At 44.6% G+C, this 24,684-nt stretch overlaps 2 protein-coding genes across 5 annotated transcripts in view; one reads left to right on the top strand and one right to left on the bottom strand.

Moving 5' to 3' along the window:
• The window catches only part of git2a (G protein-coupled receptor kinase interacting ArfGAP 2a), a 59,842-nt gene extending 52,392 nt beyond the window's left edge, over positions 1 to 7,450 (bottom strand). For all 4 annotated transcript variants that reach the window (XM_063195043.1, XM_063195042.1, XM_063195039.1 and 1 more), the window contains exons 1-2: positions 6,854 to 7,450; positions 1,333 to 1,466 (exon numbers count right to left, since the gene is read on the bottom strand). In XM_063195043.1, coding sequence (XP_063051113.1) covers positions 1,333 to 1,466; positions 6,854 to 6,905 — 186 coding nt within the window. In that variant the 5' untranslated portion in view covers positions 6,906 to 7,450. The remainder of the gene's footprint in view (positions 1 to 1,332; positions 1,467 to 6,853) is intronic.
• A 340-nt stretch (positions 7,451 to 7,790) lies between these two features.
• On the top strand, positions 7,791 to 23,706 carry ankrd13a (ankyrin repeat domain 13A). Its single transcript, XM_063195038.1, has 15 exons — positions 7,791 to 8,096; positions 8,634 to 8,769; positions 9,187 to 9,311; positions 10,015 to 10,060; positions 10,190 to 10,333; positions 11,102 to 11,285; positions 11,584 to 11,650; positions 11,943 to 12,024; positions 12,188 to 12,249; positions 12,478 to 12,608; positions 14,522 to 14,679; positions 15,650 to 15,889; positions 18,513 to 18,682; positions 19,827 to 19,891; positions 20,793 to 23,706. Exons 1-15 carry the CDS (start codon positions 7,998 to 8,000, stop codon positions 20,989 to 20,991), a joined length of 1,908 nt encoding a protein of 635 aa, XP_063051108.1. The 5' UTR covers positions 7,791 to 7,997; the 3' UTR covers positions 20,992 to 23,706.
• Positions 23,707 to 24,684: the final 978 nt, after the last annotated feature.

Genomic DNA, 24,684 nt, shown 5'->3' with positions numbered 1-24,684 from the left:
ACTTTATGAAAGGGTTGTTAAAGGAACAGTTCCACCGTGCTTCCATACTGAATTGTGTTCTTCTCTGAATTGAGACGAGCAGATCCGTACCTCTCTGAACTTTGTGCAGGCTCTCAATGAAAGGCGAAGTAACACCTTTGTGCATGCATGGACATCACATTGATACCTTCCTCCCGGTTGATTGTATTGACGGAGGTATCAAGTGATGTTGAAGCGCGTTCAAGGTGTCACTACGCTGTTCGTTATCATAGTGTCAATTTTCTGTATAGAAAATTATCACTTTGTGTAGCTAAACTTGGTTTCATGCAACTGGTCATATACGTAAGCGTACAGTATGTACTAAACAGGGAAACGTGGAAGAGTTTGGTCACATCTAACTTCAATCCCTTCAACCCACAAAAATACCAGCAGCCATGGTGAGCCTTGCTACATGCAAACATGAGTGATAGGGCATCTGACTGACTGGGAGCGCACACAGAGAGGTACAAATCTCTTCAATTCAGAGAAGAGCACATTTCATTACGGAAGTGCAGTGGACTATTTCTTTAAATGGGCAAAAAAAGGTCTCAAAAGAAAGTAGTTACATCTCAAGATCCATAAAACAATGGTGTGTCCTCGTAATCCGCACTGCTCCACCAGTGCAACGCCTCACTATTCATTGAAAAGCTTTTACTACTGTACTGGGACATTACACATAGTCTTCAGTACTGTAAGTCGTAATGACTTGGTCATTGCCTTTCTGGTAACAACGAACTTATAACAGGAGCCTTGTCTCAAGTGTTTTAGTGTTGAATGCCTGGGCACCTGCCAGCATTATGACCTCACTTGGAGCTGTAGTACACACGCAGAGGAAGCTGCAACAGGGGCTGGTCTGGCCAGACAGGACGCTCACACAGAGAAAGGGAGTGGACTAAATGTGGACACATGGGAACCACGGTTGCATGTTGTAATCATTATTAACCCTTTGTGGGTTTTTTTTGCCAGAGAAAAATCAAGTTGAGATCAAAAGTAGCAGGTTACGCTACGGTGTGGTAGTCCTCCAAACCAGTGTTTCTCAACCTTTTTTTAGGCGAGGCACCCTTTCAATTCATTAAAAATTTCAAGGCACCCCAAACCAACAAGCCGTAACATGGCATCGCATCCGATACCACACAAGCTTAGAAAAGTAACACATTTGGAGACGTCACACGACCTACGTTCAAAGTTGCAACGTGTGTGTGTGTGTGTGTGTGTGTGTGTGTGTGTGTGTGTGTGTGTGTGTGTGTGTGTGTGTGTTTGTGTATGTTTGTGCATGTGTATGTATGTTTCTGTGTGTGTCTGTGCACGTCTTACCTGTAACTGAGTGGGAGGCCATGGCGTGTGCGTCAGGTGTCTGACCTGTGAGCTGTGCCTCCCAAGGCTTCGATGGACACTGCAGCATTCGTCGCATATTAACACCCCTCTGTTTACCGAGGCCCAGCGGGGGTCTGTTGGTAAACAAACAAACAAACAAACAAACAAACAAACAGATCAGTATGGATGCCTCAAGGCCCTGCCATCAACACCCCGTCGACCAAATCGACACAATAGACTTGAGCCTCAAGTGATGGGCAGAGGGCCCACCACACAGACAGCAGTGTAAACGAAGCACCATAGATCAATACCTTCCAATTGGCTCTTTAAAGAACTGTCTCCCAGATGCTGGAAGGGGATACTACCACTGACTGCACAGCCCGCAGACAGACAAAGAGGGAAACAGTACCTCCCTGCCTCAATAGCAGTGGTAAACACATTTATTTACACAGAAATCAGCTGATGCCAATGTGTTTAAAATGGCCATATGCGTAATAACATGTCTACATTTTGTCCTTGAAGATTAATGAGGGACTTATTGCTTAGGTACAACTTGACAGTGTAACTGTGTGTGTGTAACTGTGCGTGTGTGTGTTTGTGTTTGTGTGTGCGTGTGCGTGTGTGTGTGTGTGTGTGTGTGTTTGTGTTTGTGTGTGCGTGTGCGTGTGTGTCCACTAACTGATTAATTCCACACTTATGTTTCCCTCCAAAAAAAACTGTAGTGAAATGGCTTCAAGAGACAGGAAGTGTAAGCTCAGTTGATGGGCGATTCTATTATTGGCTCACTAAAGAGGTGTGCTGATCTTGACTTCCCAACACGCCATGGTCAAAAAGGGAAATTGCCACACATCTACCTGCTAAATCTGTATTGCGCGTATTTTCCCTTGTGTTCGTCTTTTTTTTTTGCTTGAAGTGGGTTTCTAATTGAGACATAATTGTGGAACTTGCCATAAATACTGCTGGCCCAAGAGCAGAAACTCCCCTGCGGCACAATCTGCCTGCCTACGACGTTGGAAAATGGTGCAGACTCACCATTGCTCAACATTTCATTTCATCTCCCTCTTCACGTACTGACTAAAAAAAAAGAGGATGTGTACGCGCTCTCTCTCTCGCTACTTCCTTCTGTGGCTAGACTCGTTTGTGTATGTTTGGTTTTTTCACACCTTGTAGCTGAGCAAAGTAGATGTAGTGTAAGGTAGACGATTTGTGATTAACAAAAAAGGAAAGCAAAATGGAAAGAAGAGAAAAAAACACATACATACACACACCCCCAACATCCAACCACAGCAGCAGGTGCTGGTTAAACTGTAGGTCATAGGGAGGTAATGACAGGGGGCAAGCACACTGACACAATGCTAAGTCAGGACAACAATGTCCTGACAGCCCCAAGTGTCATTACACTCTGATGGAAACATAACAACACGTGGAAATCTTACATTAGTCATTAGGTGTTCACTAGGGCTGGGTTCAAAAACTCGAATCGCGATCCAATATCGATTCACGCTCAAAAAGTGTGATATCGATTCACAACTTCGTGGATCGATCTTTTGCCGATGATTATAGGTGCTATTTTCTCAACCACATCCTGTTTCTTCCACATTCATATAGTACATGCACAAATACACAGGACCTGTTCAAGTAAATAGTGCCAGTGTTTTCCCACCTTTCTCTCTCATACCAAGTTTACCACTTCTTTCTCTCATACCAAGGTATTTCATGTTTGAGTGGGTATCAAAGGTTGAGATATATAGGTTTTTATAGCCAGTCTTAGAATTGTAGGCATAAATGGTTAAAGTGACACCCCAGCAATACAGAAGATGGATGAATCACATTGGATCGGATCGTGGATCGAATTGGATCGTGACCTTCTGGATCGGAATCGAATCAATCCAGGAAATTTGGATCGATTCCCAGCCCTACTGTTCACATCTGAGCAGCTACGGTGAACTTTCCTTCTTGCTTGCCGTAGCTTCTACGGGTCTTCTACGGCGTCTATTCTTCAGTCTTTGCTGAAAACACTCAACTGCAAGCTAACACCATCGATATGACATGACCGGGAGTCTTAAGACATGGTCATTACAACTTTGGTGACAATAAGGTTATTCTCTGTGCGGTAACTTAAGCACCAGATAGGCCTAGTGAACCGCAGAAGCATGGAGGGAGGATATATTTTGCTGTCAGCGTCAAAGTGTTTGTCTCGAGAGACGTAAGGCTGAACCACAGAGTGGTACTGCACTGAGGAGGATAATTATGCAGATCAAGATGGGCAGGCAAACATCTAGCAGGAGAGCAGCCAGGCTTCAAAGAGGAGCGGGCAAGCGGAACAGAGAGTAGACACACACATGGATGGTAGCAGCGTGTGTGTGTGTGTGTGTGTGTGTGTGTGTGTGTGTGTGTGTGTGTGTGTGTGTGTGTGTGTGTGTGTGTGTGTGTGTGTGTGTGTGTGTGTGTGTGTGTGTGTGTGTGTGTGTGTGTGTGTGTCTGTGTCTGTGTGTGTGTGTGTGTGTGTGTGTGTGAGAGAGAGAGAGACAGAGAGAGAGAGAGAGAGAGAGAGCGAGAGAGCGAGAGAGCGAGAGAGAGAGAGAGAGAGAGAGAGAGAGAGAGAGAGAGAGAGAGATAGAGACAGAGAGAGAGAGAGAGAGAGAGAATGAAAGCAAGGTAGGGAATTCAGGTATACAAGAGGTCTGAAATAGACATGTGCAATGTGCCTCAGTAAGTACTGCACATGCAAAAGCAAATCCATTTGGATCCTTCCGAACCCTCTGGAGAGCTGTGGGTGAGGGATGGGGAAGTAATGTTGGCATGGTGATGAAGCTGTAGGAACCGATACACACTAGGAGCAGGTGGACACTATGTCATTACTACATTATTGATTAGCAGCCTACAGTAGATGTACGGTATCCTCCCCAGCCCAGACCCCCCGCATGCTCTCCCATTGCTAGTCCGGATAGGTAGGTGCTGGATTGCTTAGGCCTGGGGAAATGACTACGCGCCACGCACACGCACACGCACACGCACACGCACACGCACACGCACACACACACACAGAAAGACAGACAGACAGACAGACAGACAGACAGACAGACAGACACACACACACACACACACACACACACACACACACACACACACACACACACACAGGCTGTATTTATGAATAATCTGCTGTTCTCCGTTAACCCCTTAATACACTCCACACCTCCAGTGACATTGAAAAGTTAACTACCATGGTACTACACAAAGACATTACACAGGGCCTTTAGTAATGCACTACAACTTGGTCATTGCCATTCTGGTAACAGCGCACATGTATAACGCTGTTAAGCCAGCTCAGAATGTCCACTGCAATTAATAACTGCAGTAACTGCTGACTCTTTATCTAGTAACCATCTCTCCCACAGCAAGTTCCCCTAAAGCCAAAACCATGTGCTGCAGCATGTGCTCTGTGTGTGTGTGTGTGTGTGTGTGTGTGTGTGTGTGTGTGTGTGTGTGTGTGTGTGTGTGTGTGTGTGTGTGTGTGTGTGTGTGTGTGTGTGTGTGTGTGTGTGTGCCACTTCCTTTGAAAACAATATTTTTAATTTCAACTGGTGTGACTGGCTTGACTTTGGGCAGCACAAGCTTTTCGTGTTTGACCGCTGCACGTTTTTTTTTATCAATCCAAACATATCTGATCAGTTTTACTTCCTTTGTCACATACCCCCTCCCACATGGCCTACACACATGCAACAAACATGTGGGTGCAGTACATTGCTCCCCCCCCCCCCACACACACACACACACTTCAACAAACAGGTCAGTTTCGATTTCAATATCTGACAGCTGACAACTACAATGTTTAACTGTAGAGAACAGCCTTTCATTTTCAATTCCCTGATACTCAAGTAGAACAGATCAAGAAATGCTTATGCACAGTCAAGCAATGAACCCCATTACTCCATAAATACTCTAATACCCAAAGGCCATTCTACATGTAGTGTTAGATCAGATGTTTCTTTTTTTTTAATCATTTTGGCGCATTGAATCACTTTATGCAGTAGATGTGTAACAAAACATTAATTCAGGTACAACAGGGGCCCAAATAAGGACAAGGTCAGGATAATGCAAATGCAGTCACAACATGATGTCACACAGGATGCGAAGAGTTCACGTGTATGTTTTACAGATGCAGTTTCAGTTAGTCTGGCAAACCAGGCCCTGACAGTCACATCATTTCCTGCAGTGAATTGAACAAAACGCTATACAAAAGTCTCTATGTAATGAAAAAAATACAGCTGAGTACAGTGCAGTAGGGTAAAGTCGTGAAGTAGGAGGGGTTCGCCACTAAGTTTGAGATGTGAGGCCGAGACAGGTATTTGAGGGAGCAGTAACATGCATGGGCAATAGCGGAACAGCTGTCTTCTAGTTCTAGGCCCTAGGGCCCACAAGCACCTGGTTACTGCTCTCTGGCTGCCTGCAGCTCGGCCTAATGGCTCTGCTCACCCATTCTCAAGTGCTGTTGACAGCCCCTCTTGCCCCCTGAACAAGTGCTACCACCACGCAGGCCTAAAATAAAAACCCGAGACCGAAAAGAAACACTAACTAAACTAAAAATATTGCCACCCATCGCAGCAATAACAACTGTCTTCCAAGGGCAGCCTCGAGCCAGCTGGTGTCTGAGGCAAGCGTGACTGATTGAGGGGGTCCCCTGACAGCGGGGAAGGGGGTACTGACGCCAAAACAGCATCAGACAAAACCTGTTCCCTTTGACAGCCAAAGTGGCCTCGACCACTACTATCATCTAGCGAAGCAGTCGTGTGTTTCAATTCTCCATGTCTAATTACCATCAATGACCTTATCATACAGAGGATGAATGCGTAATTTAAAACGCAAATGGACCATATTAGCCTAGTGTCCAATACCTTTGCACATGTCAGAGCCAATTAGCGTAAGTAGGTATGCAAAAAGTATCATCCAGGTTAGCGGACAAAGGCTGGACCGATCATATACTGCCGCTGTGACATTACCAAAACACCCAGCGTAAATGTCATTCGAGAAACGGATATGAACATTCCTATTTCTTGTACAAACTACAAATAACGCGTACAACCTTGGATTGAATTCATACAACTGCTATTCGGGCTGACAAGTAAAGCGTTGAGTCCTACTACGGTTACTTTGTAAGCAGACTGTATCATTTTCAAATATACGTGACCACGGGGAACTTGGAGGGCTCCGTTCATATCGTGTTTCCTTCAGGGTTCACTGGTGTAAGTCAGGAAGGGAAGAAACCCGTCGTGAATATACAATGCATCTATTTACGCGCATTCACCCTGGTGTCATCTGAATTTTCAATAGATGGAGCTAAATGAGAAACCATCGATTAGCTGCCTCCAGTTAGCTAGTCTAATCTAATCTAATCTAATCACTAAAGGTGTACGGTTTCATCTTAACAGTGGCATTATATCTGTACGTGTGTGATGGTATGGTGAATAATACTTTCGTATTATATACAATGTAGACATGCTGGACGGTTTGCCCTTACCAGAAACACTGCAATCGGCACAGACTTCACTGTTCCGTACTCGTTTCGACATCCTTTCCTCCTCGTTAAAAGCTAGCTATCGAACTAGCGCCGATATATCCCAAATGTCTGGAGTCTAGACGTTTCAAAGTCATATGGCCATAGCATCCGCGTGTAAGAGAAAACGGTAAACGTATTCCTCTTCCCCTTTCAAGTTACTCATGTACTGGTGGACTGATGGAGCCCGCTGACCCACAAGACTAGCAAGCTCAGGAGAGTGAGCAAATGAGCAGCGAGCCAGCAATCTAGATAGCTTGCTGACAGCTGCAGTGCAGGATGGGAGCAAGCAAGACAATCTGCGAGCTGGGGGTTAGAGGTTACAAGCGCTTACGAGGATGCGCGAGGCATTTAATCTTTCTGTTTAAATAGATAACACAGAGAATACCAGTGTTAGTTTATAACATCGTTATAACATCAATATTAACATGTTGTAATGGCATGCCATATGCGTAGGGCAATCAATGAGAAGAATACATGAAGGGAAATGTTAATTCGCCTATCTGTCAAAGAAAACTGCACTGAAAATATCCCTGTCTCGTTCATCTACAAACAACAATATTCACAATACACACACTAAACGGCGCAGTGACAAGTTGAGGCCACCGGCAGCGCAAGAGCATGACAGATTGAACACGCCCACCGTACGCTGCTTGCCTGGCCGCTACCATTGGCCACGTTTCCGTATTTGGTATTCACTTAACCTAAAATGGATATCACTTCATCTAGAATTACTTCCCAGAGTCGTTATGACAGACTTCAAATTATAAATTGGTTGTGCCATATTTACTAGGATAATCATAATGGCATATCATGAAAAGCCACAAGATACAACCAACCACATCACCCCCTTTACCACAATAGTTTGAACCATTCACTTCCTTGTTTTTCAAAAGTTTTATTTTGGAAAGTTAGCGCACCCATTTTGCTATTTTGCCGGAGCGCTGTTTTCCATACTTGTATGACAAGGGCTTTAACCGATGCATATTTTCCTCTGACATCTGCACTGATGCATTTGGGGGTCAATGTTTGACATATTTTTCATGGCGACCCATAGCTAGCGTGTGCTAGCTTGTCGGAACAGAAGCTAGAAGTTTATCAAGGAAGAATGTTACCTGCCGATAGCAACGATTTCAGGACAAGGTTTCCTTTGCACTCTTCCGTTTGGGAGAATGACTACAGAAATCTGGATGCGGCAGTAACCCCGGTATGTCATCAGTCATATACATCTGGAAATAATTACTAGCATGATTTAGTATTTCGTTGGCAGCAGCACCAGTCTCCCACGTACAGGCTAACGTTAGCTAACTGGTGCGGCTGAACGATCAACTAGCAAGGCTCTGTTTTGAAGGTTGTCATTGGTTGGATTCAAAGATGTGTCTTATTTCGTTGTTAATTTTACCCCTAGTCAATCTAGTTGTCAATAGCAATTAGTTGACTCGTGCATTCTCGCTGTACTGAATCCAAAACAGGGTGGCTAGCCCGCTAGCATAACTGGTTATGGCTAGGAGTAATGCGTTCAAAACGAAACCATAAGGTGATATTTGAAATGCAAAACCCAACTGACAATAAGGTGTCATTTCGTGCATAAAATTCCCAAAATAACTCCCCACTAAAACCCCATTCGAGATCACTGGATCAACTGGGGCATATTTTGCTGTTGTACAGTAGACGTGGATGGATGTCCAATTGTGTTAACAAGCCATCCTCATTTATGCAACCTTCAATGTTTTCGTGTGACAAGAATAACCTAGAAGAGGTCGACCCCCGTGGACGCACGGCCTTGCATCTAGCAGTGTCACTTGGTCATCTGGAGTCTGTCCGAGTTCTCCTCAGACACGGAGCGGATGTCACCAAAGAGAATGCCAAGAATTGGACAGGTGGGTGGGTCTCTAATGTGGTCTGCGTTCTTGCTTTTATAACCAGCAGTCTTTGTTGGGTGTGAAAAAATACCATTCATTCATATGATAATTTGGTGATGTCTGTTGGTTTTTTTCTCCCTTTAAAGGCACCTTATTTGGCTTTGACACATGCGCACACACACACACACACACCCCTCCCCTCCTAACCATTTATCACAAACCTTTCAAAATTTATTGTTTGAGTAAGCTTGCACTACTCTGTTGTCGCTTGCTTTTGTAGCGTTGAATCGATGGAAATAAAGACATGACTTGTCAAAAGAGACAGACAGCAAGCAGTGTAACATTGTGTGTGTGTGTGTGTGTGTGTGTGTGTGTGTGTGTGTGTGTGTGTGTGTGTGTGTGTGTGTGTGTGTGTGTGTGTGTGTGTGTGTGTAGTGCTGCAGGAGGCGGTCAGCACAGGCGACCCAGAGATGGTGCAGTTGGTGTTGCAGAGACGAGACTACCACAAAGCCTCCACAGCCCTTGGAGGGGTGCCCGAGCTGCTGGCAAAGATACGGGAGGTATTTCATTCTCTCTCTCTCTCTCTCTCTCTCTCTCTCTCTCTCTCTCTCTCTCTCTCTCTCTCCCTGTCTCTCTTTCACACACACACTGGGCAGTCATGGGTGAGCGGTTAGGGCGTCAGACTTGCATCCCAGAGGTTGCCGGTTCGACTCCCGACCCGCCAGGTTGGTGGGGGGAGTAATCAACCAGTGCTCTCCCCCATCCTCCTCCATGACTGAGGTACCCTGAGCATGGTACCGTCCCACCGCACTGCTCCCCATGGGGCGCCACTGAGGGCTGCCCCCTTGCACGGGTGAGGCATAAATGCAATTTCGTTGTGTGCAGTGTGCAGTGGAGTGCTGTGTCACAATGACAATGGGAGTTGGAGTTTCCCAATGGGCTTTCACTTCGCTTTCACGCTTTCACTCTGTGCCTCATTCTTGTGTATATATATTTCTCCATCACATCTTCTTTTGACACACTTTCTATTTTTGCTCCCACCCAGTCCTCGATTCATAGATATCATACATTAGTGAATACTTATATTTTCCCTAATTTGCAATGTATTTGGCAGCCACTCCTCCAGTTGGAAGTGTGACTGTATGCCTAAATCTCTCTTGTCTTCGGAGGGTTCATTTACACATGTGTCCGCTGGGCCTGTGTTTGTTGCAACACAGCATTCCTCCTAACGGGGTTCTCCCTTTCTTCCTGTCACGTTTTCAGTCTCCGGATTTTTACTTGGAGATGAAGTGGGAGTTCACAAGTTGGAGTGAGTTTGTTTTACACTTTTGTGCACTCAAAAATGATAAAATAAATTTTTAATCTGTGCACTCTAACTGAAATGCAAATGAGATGTCAGCTCACTCTCTTGTCTGTCTCATCCTTGGCCCTGGTCTAGTTCCTCTGGTATCCAGGGTGTGCCCCAGTGATGTGTGTCGAGTGTGGAAAAGTGGAGCCAGCCTGCGGGTGGACGCCACCCTGCTCGGGTTCGAGAACATGACCTGGATCAGGGGCCGACGGAGTTACATATTTAGGGGAGATGGTGAGTGGTCCTTTACCTGATTTCAAGCTGTGAGCAGGCTTCACTCATATTTATGAGCTTGTGAGGCCACTGTTTCAAATCGTAAGCTCAAATTTGCAAAAGGAGACTAGTACTTTCGTGTTCACTCAGGAAGGTGCATGCCAAAACAAATCTGTGCCATAATAAAATAAAAATACACTTAATGCCAGGAGCGGCATCTCTTTGGTCTTTCCCTAATACCTTATAGGTATTTGATTCCCGTTTTTTACAAGGGGGCTTGTGGTGGATAGGGATTTGGTCTATGACTTAGAGGGTTGCAGGTTCAGATCCCACCCATAGAATGCGTATACCATCCCTACAACTCCATCCATGGCAAAGCATTTAACCTCATATTGCTCCAATGACTGTAACCAATACCTTGATTTCGGCAATGGGTTTAACAAACTCCTACCCGGAAAATAAATAATTTACAGATTTGTAAGAAACAGGAAATTCAAGAGAAATCAAAGTCCACAGGAAAGATGAACACACATCAGTTGATTGGAGGGCACTAGATTAATATGTATTGTTGAAAGTTTAATATCAACATACACCATAGTCTCAAAGATTGTGTGCCCTGAAGAAGGCGGCCCAATCGATGCCGCAAAGCGTGAGCAATTTTTTTTAAAAGTCCTTAAAGGAACTGTCATTATAATAGACATTTTTTACTATACTTCTAGGAATGCCTTGGTGATTTTTTTTTTTGTTCTTTTCAACTAACTTTGAACAAAAAAAATGTGTGCATTGCAGACAGCAGTACAGAGCTGATGGAGATCAACCATGACGATGAGGTGGTGGACACTGAGCGCTTCGACATCGAGGTGGAAGAAGTCACGCTGGACTCCATGCAGCCAAACCAGCAGGAGGTTGCCAAGAGGCTGACCACGCCCATCGTCAACACCTTTTTGGATACCAAAGACATTGCCTTCGAGAGGTATGTCAGTCTATGGAGGCAGATCTCAAAAGGCGATTTAAAAACCAAAAAGAAATGTGACGAGTGCTTCTTTATTGTTTTATTTTTAAGATTTGAGTTCATTCATTGACAAAGTCAAGCATCCAGTGTAGAGCATTAGACTACAAGGTGTTGAGCGTGCTTCCCGATCCCTCTAGTTTACGGAAGCAGGAAACGCTGGCGCTATAAAAAATAAAAAAAAACACCACCACCTGGCTGGATGTTTAACATTGGTATATTGAGTTTAGCGTGAGGATGATTTTATGACTGTGCCACACAGGTCAAAGTCTGGTATCTGGGGATGGAGGTCTGACAAAACGGAGGTTGTCAACGGGTTTGAGTCAAAGGTGAGGTACCAAAGTCAATACATTCCCCATACAGAGGTGTCAATCCTGGGTTAAGAACGAGAAGAAATCCTGCCACAAATTTGATATAAGCAGCTCTGAATCAGGTGATTGTAATGTGTAAGTGTTCAAGTGAGGACTCAGTTACTTAGCGAAGTCACCTGTGTTGGAAGAAAGCTAGATGAGCTAGATGTCTGCTGTCAATTTTGTTCCGCTTTCTGAAGCTGTAACGGGTGCAGTGTGGAACAGTAGGTTAACGCTAATGTTGTGTTTTTGTTTTATTTTTTTTCTAAAGGTTTTTAGTGTAAATAATGTGAATGTGGTGATTCGAACGAGGACTGAACACTTAACAGATGAGGAGAAGGCCAGAATAAAAGGTACAGTACAAGCTATTGTGGACCATGTTCATTTACAGACTGTAGTAGGCTAGAGGTACTATTTTAAAGGATGTATAGATCGAAAATGGCACACAAACAATTATTGTTTGCTTCAAGGGGAGTGTTGGTATAATGCATCATCTTACTCTTGGTCTCTTTTTAGGGGAGAGGAACATTCTAGAATCACTTCTTGGAACTGTGGAGCAGCATGTTAGTGTTCAAGGGGTAAGCAGGGATGTTTTCATATTCCTATTCTTAAAAACTATTCTTTGGTATAGGTTAAAAAATCTATATCCTAATTAACCCATATTGCTTTAATATTACTGAACTTTCGTCCATCGTCAAAATGGCAAGAAGGCTGTTTTTGGGTGTACTGGCAAAGAAATCTTTTTTTCTGTGAAGTTTTTGTTGTGTGCTGTTTGTTTTGTAATAGAATCTCAATTGCATTTATAGGACCTGACTCTGGAGTATGCTACGGCTACCAACCCCACAGCCATCACACCCCAGGAGTACTTCGATCCAGACTTCGATCTGGAAGGCAGAGACATTGGCCGGCCAATCGAGCTCACCATCAGGACCCAAAAGTAAGTAACAGAGGCTAAAGGAATCACAAGGATGTTGATACAGTTGTTTGTCTTGATGCAATACTACATCCCCGTATCCCATTTCAAATGTAGCTTTTTCACAATTTTTTCCCCCTTTTAGTCGTAAATGCTGAATGCCTTCGGTATGATTTTGCAAACTAGCGTAATGGTAGATGGTAAATGGACTGCATTTATATACGTAGCTTCTTTCCACTCCTTCAAGCACTCAAAGCGCTTTACATTGTATGCCTCACATTCACTCATTCACTCACTGGTGGCAATGGCTGCCACACAGGGTACCACCAAAAAAAACGTATAAGAGAGAAAAATATGTTGAAACCCGCCCATCCAATGCAAAGGAGTGTGCTCAACATTTGGTCTCCTAAGGGGGCGTTGTCCCTCCTTCTTCTTCTCTTTTTGTGGTGTTTGCACAAGACGTCCGCTACCGCCATCTACAGCACTAAGGGGACTCAATTTATTCTCAACCTCAAGATTCCGAAGGTCTCCTAATCGAAGGTCTCCTAAAGGGGCTTTCACCCGACAACACATGGATACCGGAAAAGAACCCGCCTGATTTATCTCTCTCTCATGTACAATTCTCTGGTACCACCCTGCCATCAGGAGCAACTTGGGGTTAAGTATCTTGCTGAAGGACGCATCAATGGGATCAGACAGAGCAGGGCTCGATCCTGCGACCCTCTGGTTGCCGAATGGCTCCTCTACCAACCGGAGCCACCACCGTTGTGATATTTAAACTCCTCCACCAAAATAAAATCCTTCCAGGCCTGAAATGGTGATGCAGAGGCGGAAAGGGATTGCATGTGAGTGGCCGTCGTAGCAATGCCCAGTGCTGTGGCACAAAGCCAGAAGCAGCCGATAAAAGATGGCCGCGTTAATGCACTCCCCACTCGATCTCCCCGCTGACTTCATTAAGGCCTGAATGAGACATCATTTGTTACTCACATCATCCATAGCTCACATCTAATAATGGCTCAGTCTTGCCTCATCTCCAGGGGTGAGATAAACTCCTAAAGTGGATGCATAAGTGGGGTGTGTGCTGTGAGAGATGTGTTTTTGGGCTTACTTTGAGGTTGTGTGTGAGGATGCTATGGTGGTGGCCAGAGAGAGTAGAGAGAGAGAGGTTCCATTGGCCCATTGTTTCCTGGTTCTATTATGGCCCCCCTTAGGCAGACCTAGGCAGACCTAAGGACTGTTCTATTCATTGTAGGAGCATTATGACACGGCCCTTTAGGCAGACCGGAACCTGGTCGCGTTAGGTGCCCATAGAAACCTATTATGTTGGAATATCTCTTAAAGAATCTCTGGTGGTGGTGCTGGAAAAGTGGAAGAGACGCACTAACATTATTGCCTGTTAATTCTTCTTCAAAGTTTTAACTGGGTGCTGATTCCAATACGTATATTCTAGATAGTTCGAAGAATAATTTGCTTTCTTATTCACCCACGATTTATACTGCGCTGGGTACCTGCATCACCGTGTTATGATGTGTTGGCTAAGCGTGTGTCGCATGTCGTGCAACAGGTTTAAGGGCACCTTATAGATTAGCCGGGAGTACCCTCTGTCCCTGGGATACTGTGCTGGACAGCTATGTGATGTGTTTTGCTTTAGCCCTTTAATGTGTGCTGTTCCATCAGTGGAACACTCACTGTAATAGTCAGTGAAAAGACTTTACTACCATAGTACTACTACACCACTATGACATTACAGGGGCTTTAGTCCAACTTGGTCACTTCCGTTCAGGTAATGGCTAATTTTGGCATTTTTTTGCATTATATTCAGCAGTATCCTCTGTCCCTGGGATACTGTTGGACAGCTGTGTGGATAGCTGTGTGTGGTGTGGTCTGCTTTGCCGCTGCATTGGGCAGCTGTGTGATCATGTGTTTTGCTTGGACAGGTTCAAGGGGACGTTATGGATGAGCGAGGAGTACCCTCTGTCGCTGGTGGAGCAGGTGGCGCCCATCATCGAGCTGATGTCCCGCACCAGCACCCACTTTGCCCGCCTACACGACTTCCTCATACTCAGGTTCCCGCCCGGATTCCCTGTCAAAATAGGTAACCAGCCAGTGGTGGGCCCCCCCCCCTATGTTTAACCCATTTAAAGCCTGATGCTGCCTATACGCTGCATTGAGCTAGGTCCCTGGAGTGACATTCAAGTTATTAAGAGTTTGTTGTTAAAAAATGCGGGTATGCTAGAGCTGAATGAACATATTGTAATGTAAGATGAGAGTCCTACCTTTTAAATGCTACTTATTTCGTGTTTTTATGTGCTTCAGAGGCTGAGATATTTAGGCTTTTATAAGCTGAGGGCATCTTTTCCCAAAAAAGGGTTTAGGCATTCAGCAGGTGTGTTTTGCCTTCGGCTTCCATGGGTTAATTGCAAAGCAGTCACCCAGGGCCCATTGCATTGCTTGTGGACTCGTGATGACGTTGCAAGACGTCATCAGAGAGAGTAGAGAGAGAGAGATTCCATTGGCCCATTCTTTCCGGGTTCTACTATTGCAAGGGGGATGAGGGGAAATCCCCCTTTAGGCAGACCTAAGGACTGTTCTTTTCATTGTAGGAGTATTATGACACGCCCCTTTAGGCAGAACGGAACCTGGTCATGTTAGGTGCCCATAGCAACCTCTTACCTTGGCATATCTCTATATACTTAAAGAATCTCTGACGTCATTATAACGATAGAAGTTCAATTCAATATCTCGCAAAAGCGCAATTCAAAAATAATTTTCTCATTTGCAATTGTGATGTTGAATGGGGAAAAGTTCCCCCGTCAGCAAAGCACGAAGCCACAAGCAGAAGTCAAAGAGGGGAGTATGGGGGATGGACCCCCAGTTACATACAGTATGTGGTCGATCATCAAAGATTTGTCTGGTTCCTTGTTTTCCTACAGACAGTTTCTTGCTCCTTAAGCAACAAAGCGTTTGACCATTGACACACATGTGTGTGTGTGTGTGTGCGTGTGCGTGTGCGTGTGCGTGCGTGTGTGTGCTTGTGTCTCTGTCCGTCCTCTCCCACTCCACAGAGATTCCGCTCTTCCACGTGCTAAACGCCCGCATCACCTTTGGCAACGTGAACAAGTGCAGCACGGACGAGCCCATGTCTGCCTCGCCCACCCCGGCCGCCACCCCCAGTGCCACCCCCTTCGTCACGCCTGGTGCCACCCCCTCCACCACACCCGCTGCTACGCCCGCTGCCACTCCTGCTGCTACGCCCGCCGCTACACCCACGCCCTCGGAGGGCAGTGAGGAGAGCAAGGCCATAGGTGAGGGAGGGACACACAAAAGTTGTTTGCAGTGAATGGGGCACCTAAGTCACGCCTACTTTTTGGTTCATGGGGCAGACAGTTGCAAAAAAACAAATGTAAGTGAACGAGGCGAGTCGTGGTGGACTTGTGGTGCATAAGTGGAGGTCCAAGGTTTGGATTGTTGTCGAAAAACCACTGATTTCAACCTCAATAATTATTTTTTGATTCCCTCTGCCCCATGAACCAGGAAGTAGAGGGCGTGACTTAGGTGCCCCATGGCTTGAATAGAACTGTTGCGTCTTAGAAGTTGTTCTGCCATGGAGTAGATTTAAGGAAAGGAAATTGTACTGATCGAATAATAAAACTAGAAATGCACTCAGAGAGTGCAGACCTCCGCCAAGGAAGCTGTTTGATAGAGCATTTGACTATATTATACCCTATTTGATACACCCTAAAAACCTGATCTACTATTTTCTTGGCTAGCAATGGTGAAGAATCTTTTTTTTAAAAAAACTAGTTTCGGTTTGTGATCCGGATCACCACCAAAATTGAATCACTTGTTTCTTTGGTCATTTCCGACAACTATACAAAATTACATCCAAATCCATGCATAAGTTTTTGAGTTACCCCGCTGACAGACAGACAGACAGACAGACAGACAGACAGACAGACCAACACGACCGAAACCATAACCTCCTTGGNGGTAAAAATGTTCTACACCCAGTAAAAACACACTGTAAAATATTTTGAAATTTGGATGAAGTCTACCGGGGCCACCAGCCCCATGAAAATAGAAAATAATGGTGATAGTCAAAATCTTGGAATAGAAATGGACATTTCGGTGCATCAAGCTACCCAATAAAAACATATTGCCTCAGCTGTGTGATAAAAATGTTCTATGCACAGTAAAATCACTCTGTGTTAAATATGTTGAAATTTAGATGAATTCTACTGGGTCCACCAGGCCCATGAAAATACAAAATAATGGTGATAGTGATGGGCAACCTGGATTCCAAAGCTGAAGTCCAGTGCCACATATTCCAAATGACCTACCTAGTTTTACCTTTCCAATTAGGGCAATTGGACAGGTAAAACCAGGTAATTTGAAATCTGTGGCACTGGATTGTAGCTTTTGAATCCAGGTTTCCCATTGTCTTAAAACAGAGGTGGACAAACCCTGTGACACATTTGCCCCAGCCAATATAATGAACCAGCTGATCCTAATTGCCACTTAAGCCAGGTTGATGAGGTAATTAGTTAAATCACCTGTATTGGGAGCACAAACAGAAGGAATATCTAAGCAGGGTGTGTATAAAGGTGCCGTTTCCACGTAGCAGGATATTTTTATAGCAGGGTATTTTTTTGTTCTGTTGAGGTGTAAACGCAACATGTGGATAAAAATTAATCCTCCATTGTAACAAATGCGTTTCAGCCCCCTAAACAGGATATTTTTTTCTCCTGCTTTTTATACCTGGATTTTAAATATCTGCTACATGAAAACGGAAGGCCAACACCAATGCAACAAGGAGAAAAAAATATCCACATATAAAAATATCCAGCTACATGGAAACAGCACCTCAGTCGATCCACTTACACAGACTTCAGTGTCGGGACAGACTAATGGTCAAACTGCTATATTCATATCCTTGCTGCCTTGGACCACTGCTAGTATCAAGCAAGAGATCGCAAAGCTGTATGACTGTTATACTTGTGTTTCACCTGTGGGCCTACAATTCATGGAGGAACATCTGTACTAAAGCTGTGAATGTTCCTTGGAATGACTAGGATACAAGGCAGTCAATACAACTGTATCAAAGAGTGCCATTACTTCTTTATCGCATCGCCTGTGGTAGTATTTCACTTTACTCCATCAGATGAGTACCATAACTTACCTGAGAGGCCCTTGGCAATGAACTCTGGACCTGGTGATACCCATGACATACCTAGAAGTCACTTAAGTACAGGTTTTGGGAAGCCACTCTTTCTAACATCACATACAGTTGTATTGACTACTCTATTGAACTACTGCAGGGATTTCTTGAAAAAACACAAGTCATTCCAAGGAGCATTCACAGCTTTAGTACAGATGTTCCTCCATGAATTGTAGGCCCACAGGTGAAACACACAAATATAACAGTCATACAGCTTTGCAATCTCAACATATTTCACAGAGTGATTTTACTGTGCATAGAACATGTTCATCACACAGCTGAGGCAATATGTTTTTATTGGGTAGCTTGATGCACCGAAATGTCCATTTCTATTCCAAGATTTTGACTATCACCATTACAGGTATTTTCCATTTTCATGGGGCTGGTGGCCCCGGTAGACTTCATCCAAATTTCACAATATTTCACACAGTGTGTTTTTACTGGATGTAGAACATTTTTACTATAGGGCCAAGGCAATAGTTTTTCATAGGGGGCGTTTGATGCACCCTAGCAGAGGTAATAATAAAAAAAACATTATTATTGTAATTAATGTTTTATTAATGAAAGAAAAAAAGGAAGAAGTCCTGAACAAATCTTAACTGTATGTAATATATACTGCATATAAAGGTTTGTGCTGTGATCCTCTTCCTAATGTGACGTAACTGACGCCTCTGTCTGTGTGTGCCCCTCTGTGCCCGGTGTCCCAGCAGGACTGGCGCCGTTTTCGGTGTGCCCGTCGGTCTTCACTGTGCCAGCCCACTACCGTCTCCGCGGGGGCAGTCGGCACATGCCAACCGTCCAGTCCCACAGCCACGAGGAAGAGCTGCTGCAGTACGCCATTCACCAGAGTCTCCTGGAGAGCAGCGGAGTACCCACACCGGTGACTCACACACACACACACACACACACACACACACACACACACACACACACACACACACACACACACACACACACACACACACACACACACACACACACAGCGAGTAGCCATTCACCAGAGCCTCTTAAAGAGCAGCGGAGTACCCACACCGGTGACTCACACTCACACACACACACACACACACACACACACACACACACACACACACACACACACACACACACACACACACACAGTACGCCATTCACCAGAGTCTCCTGGAGAGCAGTGGAGTACCCACACAGGTGACTAACGTGCACACGCACACACACACACACACACAGAGTACGCCATTCACCAGAGCCTCTTAAAAAGCAGCGGAGTACCCACACAGGTGGCTAATACACATACACACACACACACACACACACACACACACACACACACACACACACACACACACACACACACACACACACACACACACACACACACACAGAGTACGCCATTCACCAGAGCCTCTTAAAAAGCAGCGGAGTACCCACACAGGTGGCTAATACACACACACACACACACACACACACACACCATCTCCTGGAGAGCAGTGGAGTACCCACACAGGCGACTAATACACACACACACACACACACACACACACACACACACACACACACCATACGCCCTTGGTCTAAAGACAAAGGCCCGCAGGCCAAATCCAGGCATTGGAAAACATTTGGCCCACCATGAGGTCAGAACAAGTGAGTAAATGTGTGAATTTCGCTAAAACTTCAGTGGGTCATATATCTCCAAAACATTCACAGAGAGCAGATCTTGTGCTAACTGTCTCATAACAGACATTGACAAGAAGGGACAACGGAAAAGCGGAAATCTGTTCTCTGTCCAGACATCTAAGTTGTATCTCACAGGGTTGGGGTGTTGGTTTGACCCACAGGAGACCACTGCCCTAACCCATACATCATACACCAGAGTGTCCTGGAGAGCAGTGGAGCACACACACACACACACACACACACACACACACACACACACACACACACACACACACACACACACGCTGTGGCACACACAGTGTGAAAGCATCCACTATTATGGATTTGATTGTGGCGAATTGAGAATTCTGTTGTCTGTTTCCTTGTGTCAGGAGGTGTCGTGGGGTGATGCCAATGGAACCGTCAATGAGGCCATTCAGAGCAGCCAAAGTGATGGGTGAGCATCGTCTTTTCTGGCTCGCTTGCTTGCTTTGTTTGTTTATTTCCTTGTTTCTTTGTCCCTTTCTTTCTCTCCCCTTATTCCTCTTTCATTCTGTCTGTCTCTCCCTGTCCCTCTCTCCGTCTGTCTTTATGTCTGCCTGTTCTGTCCATCTGCCGATCTGTTTGTCTGCTTATCTGTCGCTCTCTGTTCCATTCGTCAGGCCTTTGTCTTGCCTGCATGTCCCCATCTTACCCATTTTTGGTCGCATTTACCACTCCGTCTACAAATTGATTTAAGGCATTCTCACCTTCTCACCCTCCTGCTAACTTTCCATTTACAGTGATGGCCAACCTGGTCAAGTCATTTGCAATATGTGACACTGAATTGTAGCTTCTGATACCAGGCTGCAGATCACTGGAGTTGTATCCACTTTATTATCCACGGTTACAAGGGCGACACCATTGCTATTTCGGTAGCTGTTGCTTGTGCGAAATCATTCAGAAGAGTTATGGGCAGCCTAAACCTAACACGAACTAGGGAAAACTCATACGGTAGGGACACATACACGCGAATTTGCGAACTTTGCCATTCATTCCTATGAGAGAGGCGAAGGCAGGCGAAGGCAAGCGATGGCAAGCGAAAGCAAGCGAACAGGAGCGAAGCGAAGCGAAATTATTAAAGAAAGTTTAATGTTATGCAAATGAGGAGCGAATTCGCCTGCTGCGGCCCAATCAAATCAACAACATAACTGTTTCATTCCATTTGATTCGGCGTGGCGACCTGATGACGGTTGGATTTCGCCTCTCTTCACTTCGCTTGCTTCGCCTCCTATGTGTCCCTACCGATAAAAGCATCAGCTAAGTGTAATGTAATGTGAAAATGTTTTCTGTTCGGTGCGCCGCTGCCGCCATCATAGGACGCTGTCGTCGGAGGGAGTGCACCTGGACCTGGGTGACACCAGCACGGCCAGCTCGCTGTCGGTGTCCAGCCCCGAGAACGACCTGCGCATGGCCCTGGAGCTGTCTGCCCGCGCCAAGGAGGAGGAGGAGCGCCGGCAGAAGGAGGAAGAGGAGGAGCTGCAGAGGATATTGGAGCTCTCGCTCCTTGACAAGTAGTGAAGGATGGCTGCTCTCACACACACACACACACACACACACACACACACACACACACACACACACACACACACACACACAGAGACTCTGTCTCTCTCTCGCTCTCTCACTCTTTCAATCACTCACACTCGCAGTCACACATACACACACAGATGATGGATTGGAGCTCTCGCTCACTGAAAAGTAGTGAAAGGGGGTCACACACACACACACACACACACACACACACACACACACACACACACACACACACACACACACACACACACACACACACAATTCTGGAGCTCTTGCTCACAAACACACCCACACATACACATACACACGAAAGACCAGACTGGGTGCTGGCAAATTTGTAAAAAGAAAAATGAAAAACAGAGAATTTAACATAGGAGGAGGTGGTGGAGGAGGATAGAGTGAGGGGGAATGGATGGAGTGAGTTTTGTTTTGCCATTTTAAGATTTATAATTTTGTGTCTAATTGAAGCTCTAATAAGTAATTCATTCATTCATTGTGTTCATTTTTTTTTGCCACAGGCTGGCAGTGAATATGCTCGCCGGCCTCCAGTTTATCCTTAACGTGGGATTGAGTCATTTTCACGATAGATGTTTATAACTATTCCTGATGTGGATGTATTTTGAGGCTCTTCTGCTGTGTGATCCGCCATTTTGAAAATATTTTTTTTGCGGGGGGAAAAAAACTATTCCTTTTGTGAAACTGCATATTGCCTCCCTGTGCCTCCCTATGTATTTCCCTCGCCATGATTATTATTATAATTCTGATTTTTTACTCCTGCGTTCTGCCCAGCACGATCAGTCTCCCCCTGTCTTGGCTTGTTAAAAGATGCCGGTATGGTGGTGGGCACTGCAGGCAAGCATGTGGCAGGATATGTGGGGCTCTATTCTTCTCTTGTATGGCTTCTGTCCAGGCACTGAAAGACTGTAAGACATTGTTAGGTGTTTGTCTGTCTGTTTGTTTGTTTGTTTGTTTGTTTGTTTGTGACTGGTGCTGCTCATTTCACAGTGTCCAGTGTGTGTGTGTGTGTGTGTGGAATGCAGTAGTGTGCGTGTGTGTGTGTTGTGCATTCAGAGACTGGGTTTTAGGGGTTGGATATATTATTGTTTCCGGAGGGCTTACGCCTTTAAAAATTGAACATGCCATCTCAGGGTTCCATGGTTTTTTTTCCAGATATTCGAAATAACAGTGACGTTGACACAAGAAGGAAATGGTGTTGAGAACAAAAGAAACCGTCATGGTCTATATGAATATATATCATTGTTGTCATATTTCAACAGACTTGATACATTTGACACATATGAAGAAGAAAACAAAGTAACATTTACATTTAAAAGTAACAGTGACATTTTCATCCTTTTCCCCAAAACATTTGGAGGAAACTTTTTTTTTTTGGTCTGATTTTAATATATTCATTTTTTTTCTCCATGCCATCATCACCAAGCGTGAACATTCACCTCAACTTCAAACACAGCAATAAATACCAGTGTGCCTCTCTCCAGTCACAGACGTCTGCATATGCTTATACATGAATTAAGCAGAAGCAGCACCTGTGAGACCATTACCATTACTACATAGCAGTCGTTGTGTATAGCAGGATTAGGGCATGTGTGCGTGCGTGTGTGTGTGTGTGTGAGTGTGTGAGATGCATGTTTGGGACGTGTTGGTGTGATGTCTCTTGTGTTTTTGGTTTCCAAAATATCCACCCTCGGGAAACCATAACGGTGGAAATGGATGAACTGCCAAACCTTGATCCATTTGCGGATGCCCCTCCCTCCCTCCCTCTTGCCCTGTTATGGCTGTCAATACTGAACCCTTGTCTCCCGTCTCATCTTTTTTCCTTTTTTTTTTTTTCAAAAGTGGAAAGGTTACTTTTTTGTCTTTTGAAAAGCTTCAGTGGCGCTGTGTTGCATATTATCAGATCCAGTCTGATGCTAATATCATGGGTTGACCAATGTCACCTCTTTTGCTTAGCATTGCAGTAGGTAGATGTCCTTAGGGCTGGTAAAAGAAAATCAATTTCTTCTTTTAGTTTTTCCATTTTTGTCATTTTGGAAAGCAATGGTTTTAGGTATTCAGAGCTGTGCTCTTATCAATGCCTGGTAATGTTCTTAAGGCACAGTGAACTGCTATTGCTTATTTTTAATTTGTTTGTTTGTTGTTTTCGTCAAAGAAAACTAAACAAGGACGTGATGATCCGGTCCATCTGGTGGTAAACTAGATCTGCACTGGTGTGTGCTGGGGGCAGTGCAACAACAACAACAACAACACAGACCAAAACCTCTTTTCTTCTAAAGGGAAACACTTACTTCCTCTATTCAAACGCAAGGATGTGAGGGCTAACTGAGTGTTGATTATTATTTTGTTTGTTCTTTAGCTCATAAATAATTATCTATATTAAAAACAGTTTTCCTCCTCTTCTGTTTGTGCTTGGCTGATGAACTGCTGAGGGTCTTAATGCCAAAATTGCCAGAAGGCATCCTCCCGGTGAGCAGATATACGCAATTGTGATTATTTTTTTGAAGCTGATGCAGTAACGGCTGATCTTGATACAGCTTACGGACAGCATGCTTACAGCAGGTCTTAACTTGGCATGTTTGAAGAATACGAGAAAGCATTTGATGAAAACGGTGTATGTTGACACAAATGTGTTTTGTTTCCCCCTCCCTCCTTTAAATAAAAGCACTTTATTTCCATTGATTTATGGTATGACGTATTTATGTCCTGAAAGATTAATTAAAGGAAGAATAAATGACGCAAATGGTTCTATCTGGTTGTCCTTTGTGTCAAGCTGTTCATCAACCAGCAGGTGGAGTTGTAGAGCTACTTCCCTGGTCTCGTGTGGATGAGAAGGAGTGTTGCCAGATGTTTGATAATTATCGTGTTCGTACCATAATTTTGTCCTCTGTACGATCAAAAATACCATGATGTACGATGATTTTGGAGTTGTCATTCAGTTCATTTAGATGCCTTGAAACAGCAATTTGGGTCTTGTACAATAATTTCCTCCCAAAAAGCCCCTAAAAACGATAATTCTGAGGTTTTGGTACGATAATTCAGCATTTTCCATCTGGCAACACTGATGAGAAGCGTGTTTGTGCACGTGTGTATGTGTGTGTGTGTGCTCAGGACAGACATTTGAAAGGGCCCCAAATCCAATGCATACACTGTAATGAGAAGATACATAAGGGCTTCACACGCACACCACTGTTGTTGTGCATTCACATGATGCACAAATGACAGTCAGTCAACACACAAACGCACGCACGCACGCATGTGTACAGAGTGACACACACACACACTCCACTGTTGTCGTGCACATGATGCACAAATGACAGTTGTTCAAAACGCACATATGCTTACACATGCACGCATGTGCAGACACACACACACATGAACACGCTCACACTCCACTGATGATGTGTACATGGTGCACAAATGATAGTTGGTCAAAACACACACACACAAGCGCAGACACACACACACACACACTGCTGTCTTCCTGAGCAGATAAAACCTCCACTGCTCCTCTGTCAGTAGACACAGACACTCAAGAATAATTGAATGAATCGATACATAAAAAATAAAGTAAAAACATAGTGCAGAAAATAGCCTTTAGCTGTAGGACAAGATATGAGTTTAAATGTGGATGTGGATTCCTGCAATGTGTGGTATGGT

The sequence above is a fragment of the Engraulis encrasicolus genome, chromosome 3, assembly GCF_034702125.1.
Source record: "Engraulis encrasicolus isolate BLACKSEA-1 chromosome 3, IST_EnEncr_1.0, whole genome shotgun sequence".
Lineage (NCBI taxonomy): Eukaryota > Metazoa > Chordata > Actinopteri > Clupeiformes > Engraulidae > Engraulis > Engraulis encrasicolus.
This window is presented reverse-complemented; position numbering and strand designations above follow the sequence as displayed.

Bases quoted from the DNA above. Each gene is read 5' to 3' on its own strand.
- ankrd13a (XM_063195038.1), top strand. From the start codon at position 7,998: ATGTTACCTGCCGATAGCAACGATTTCAGGACAAGGTTTCCTTTGCAC. The intron at 8,097-8,633 runs GTATGTCATCAG...TCGTGTGACAAG, and splicing joins TGGATGCGGCAGTAACCCCG to AATAACCTAGAAGAGGTCGA. The intron at 18,683-19,826 runs GTGACTCACACA...TCCTTGTGTCAG, and splicing joins GCAGCGGAGTACCCACACCG to GAGGTGTCGTGGGGTGATGC.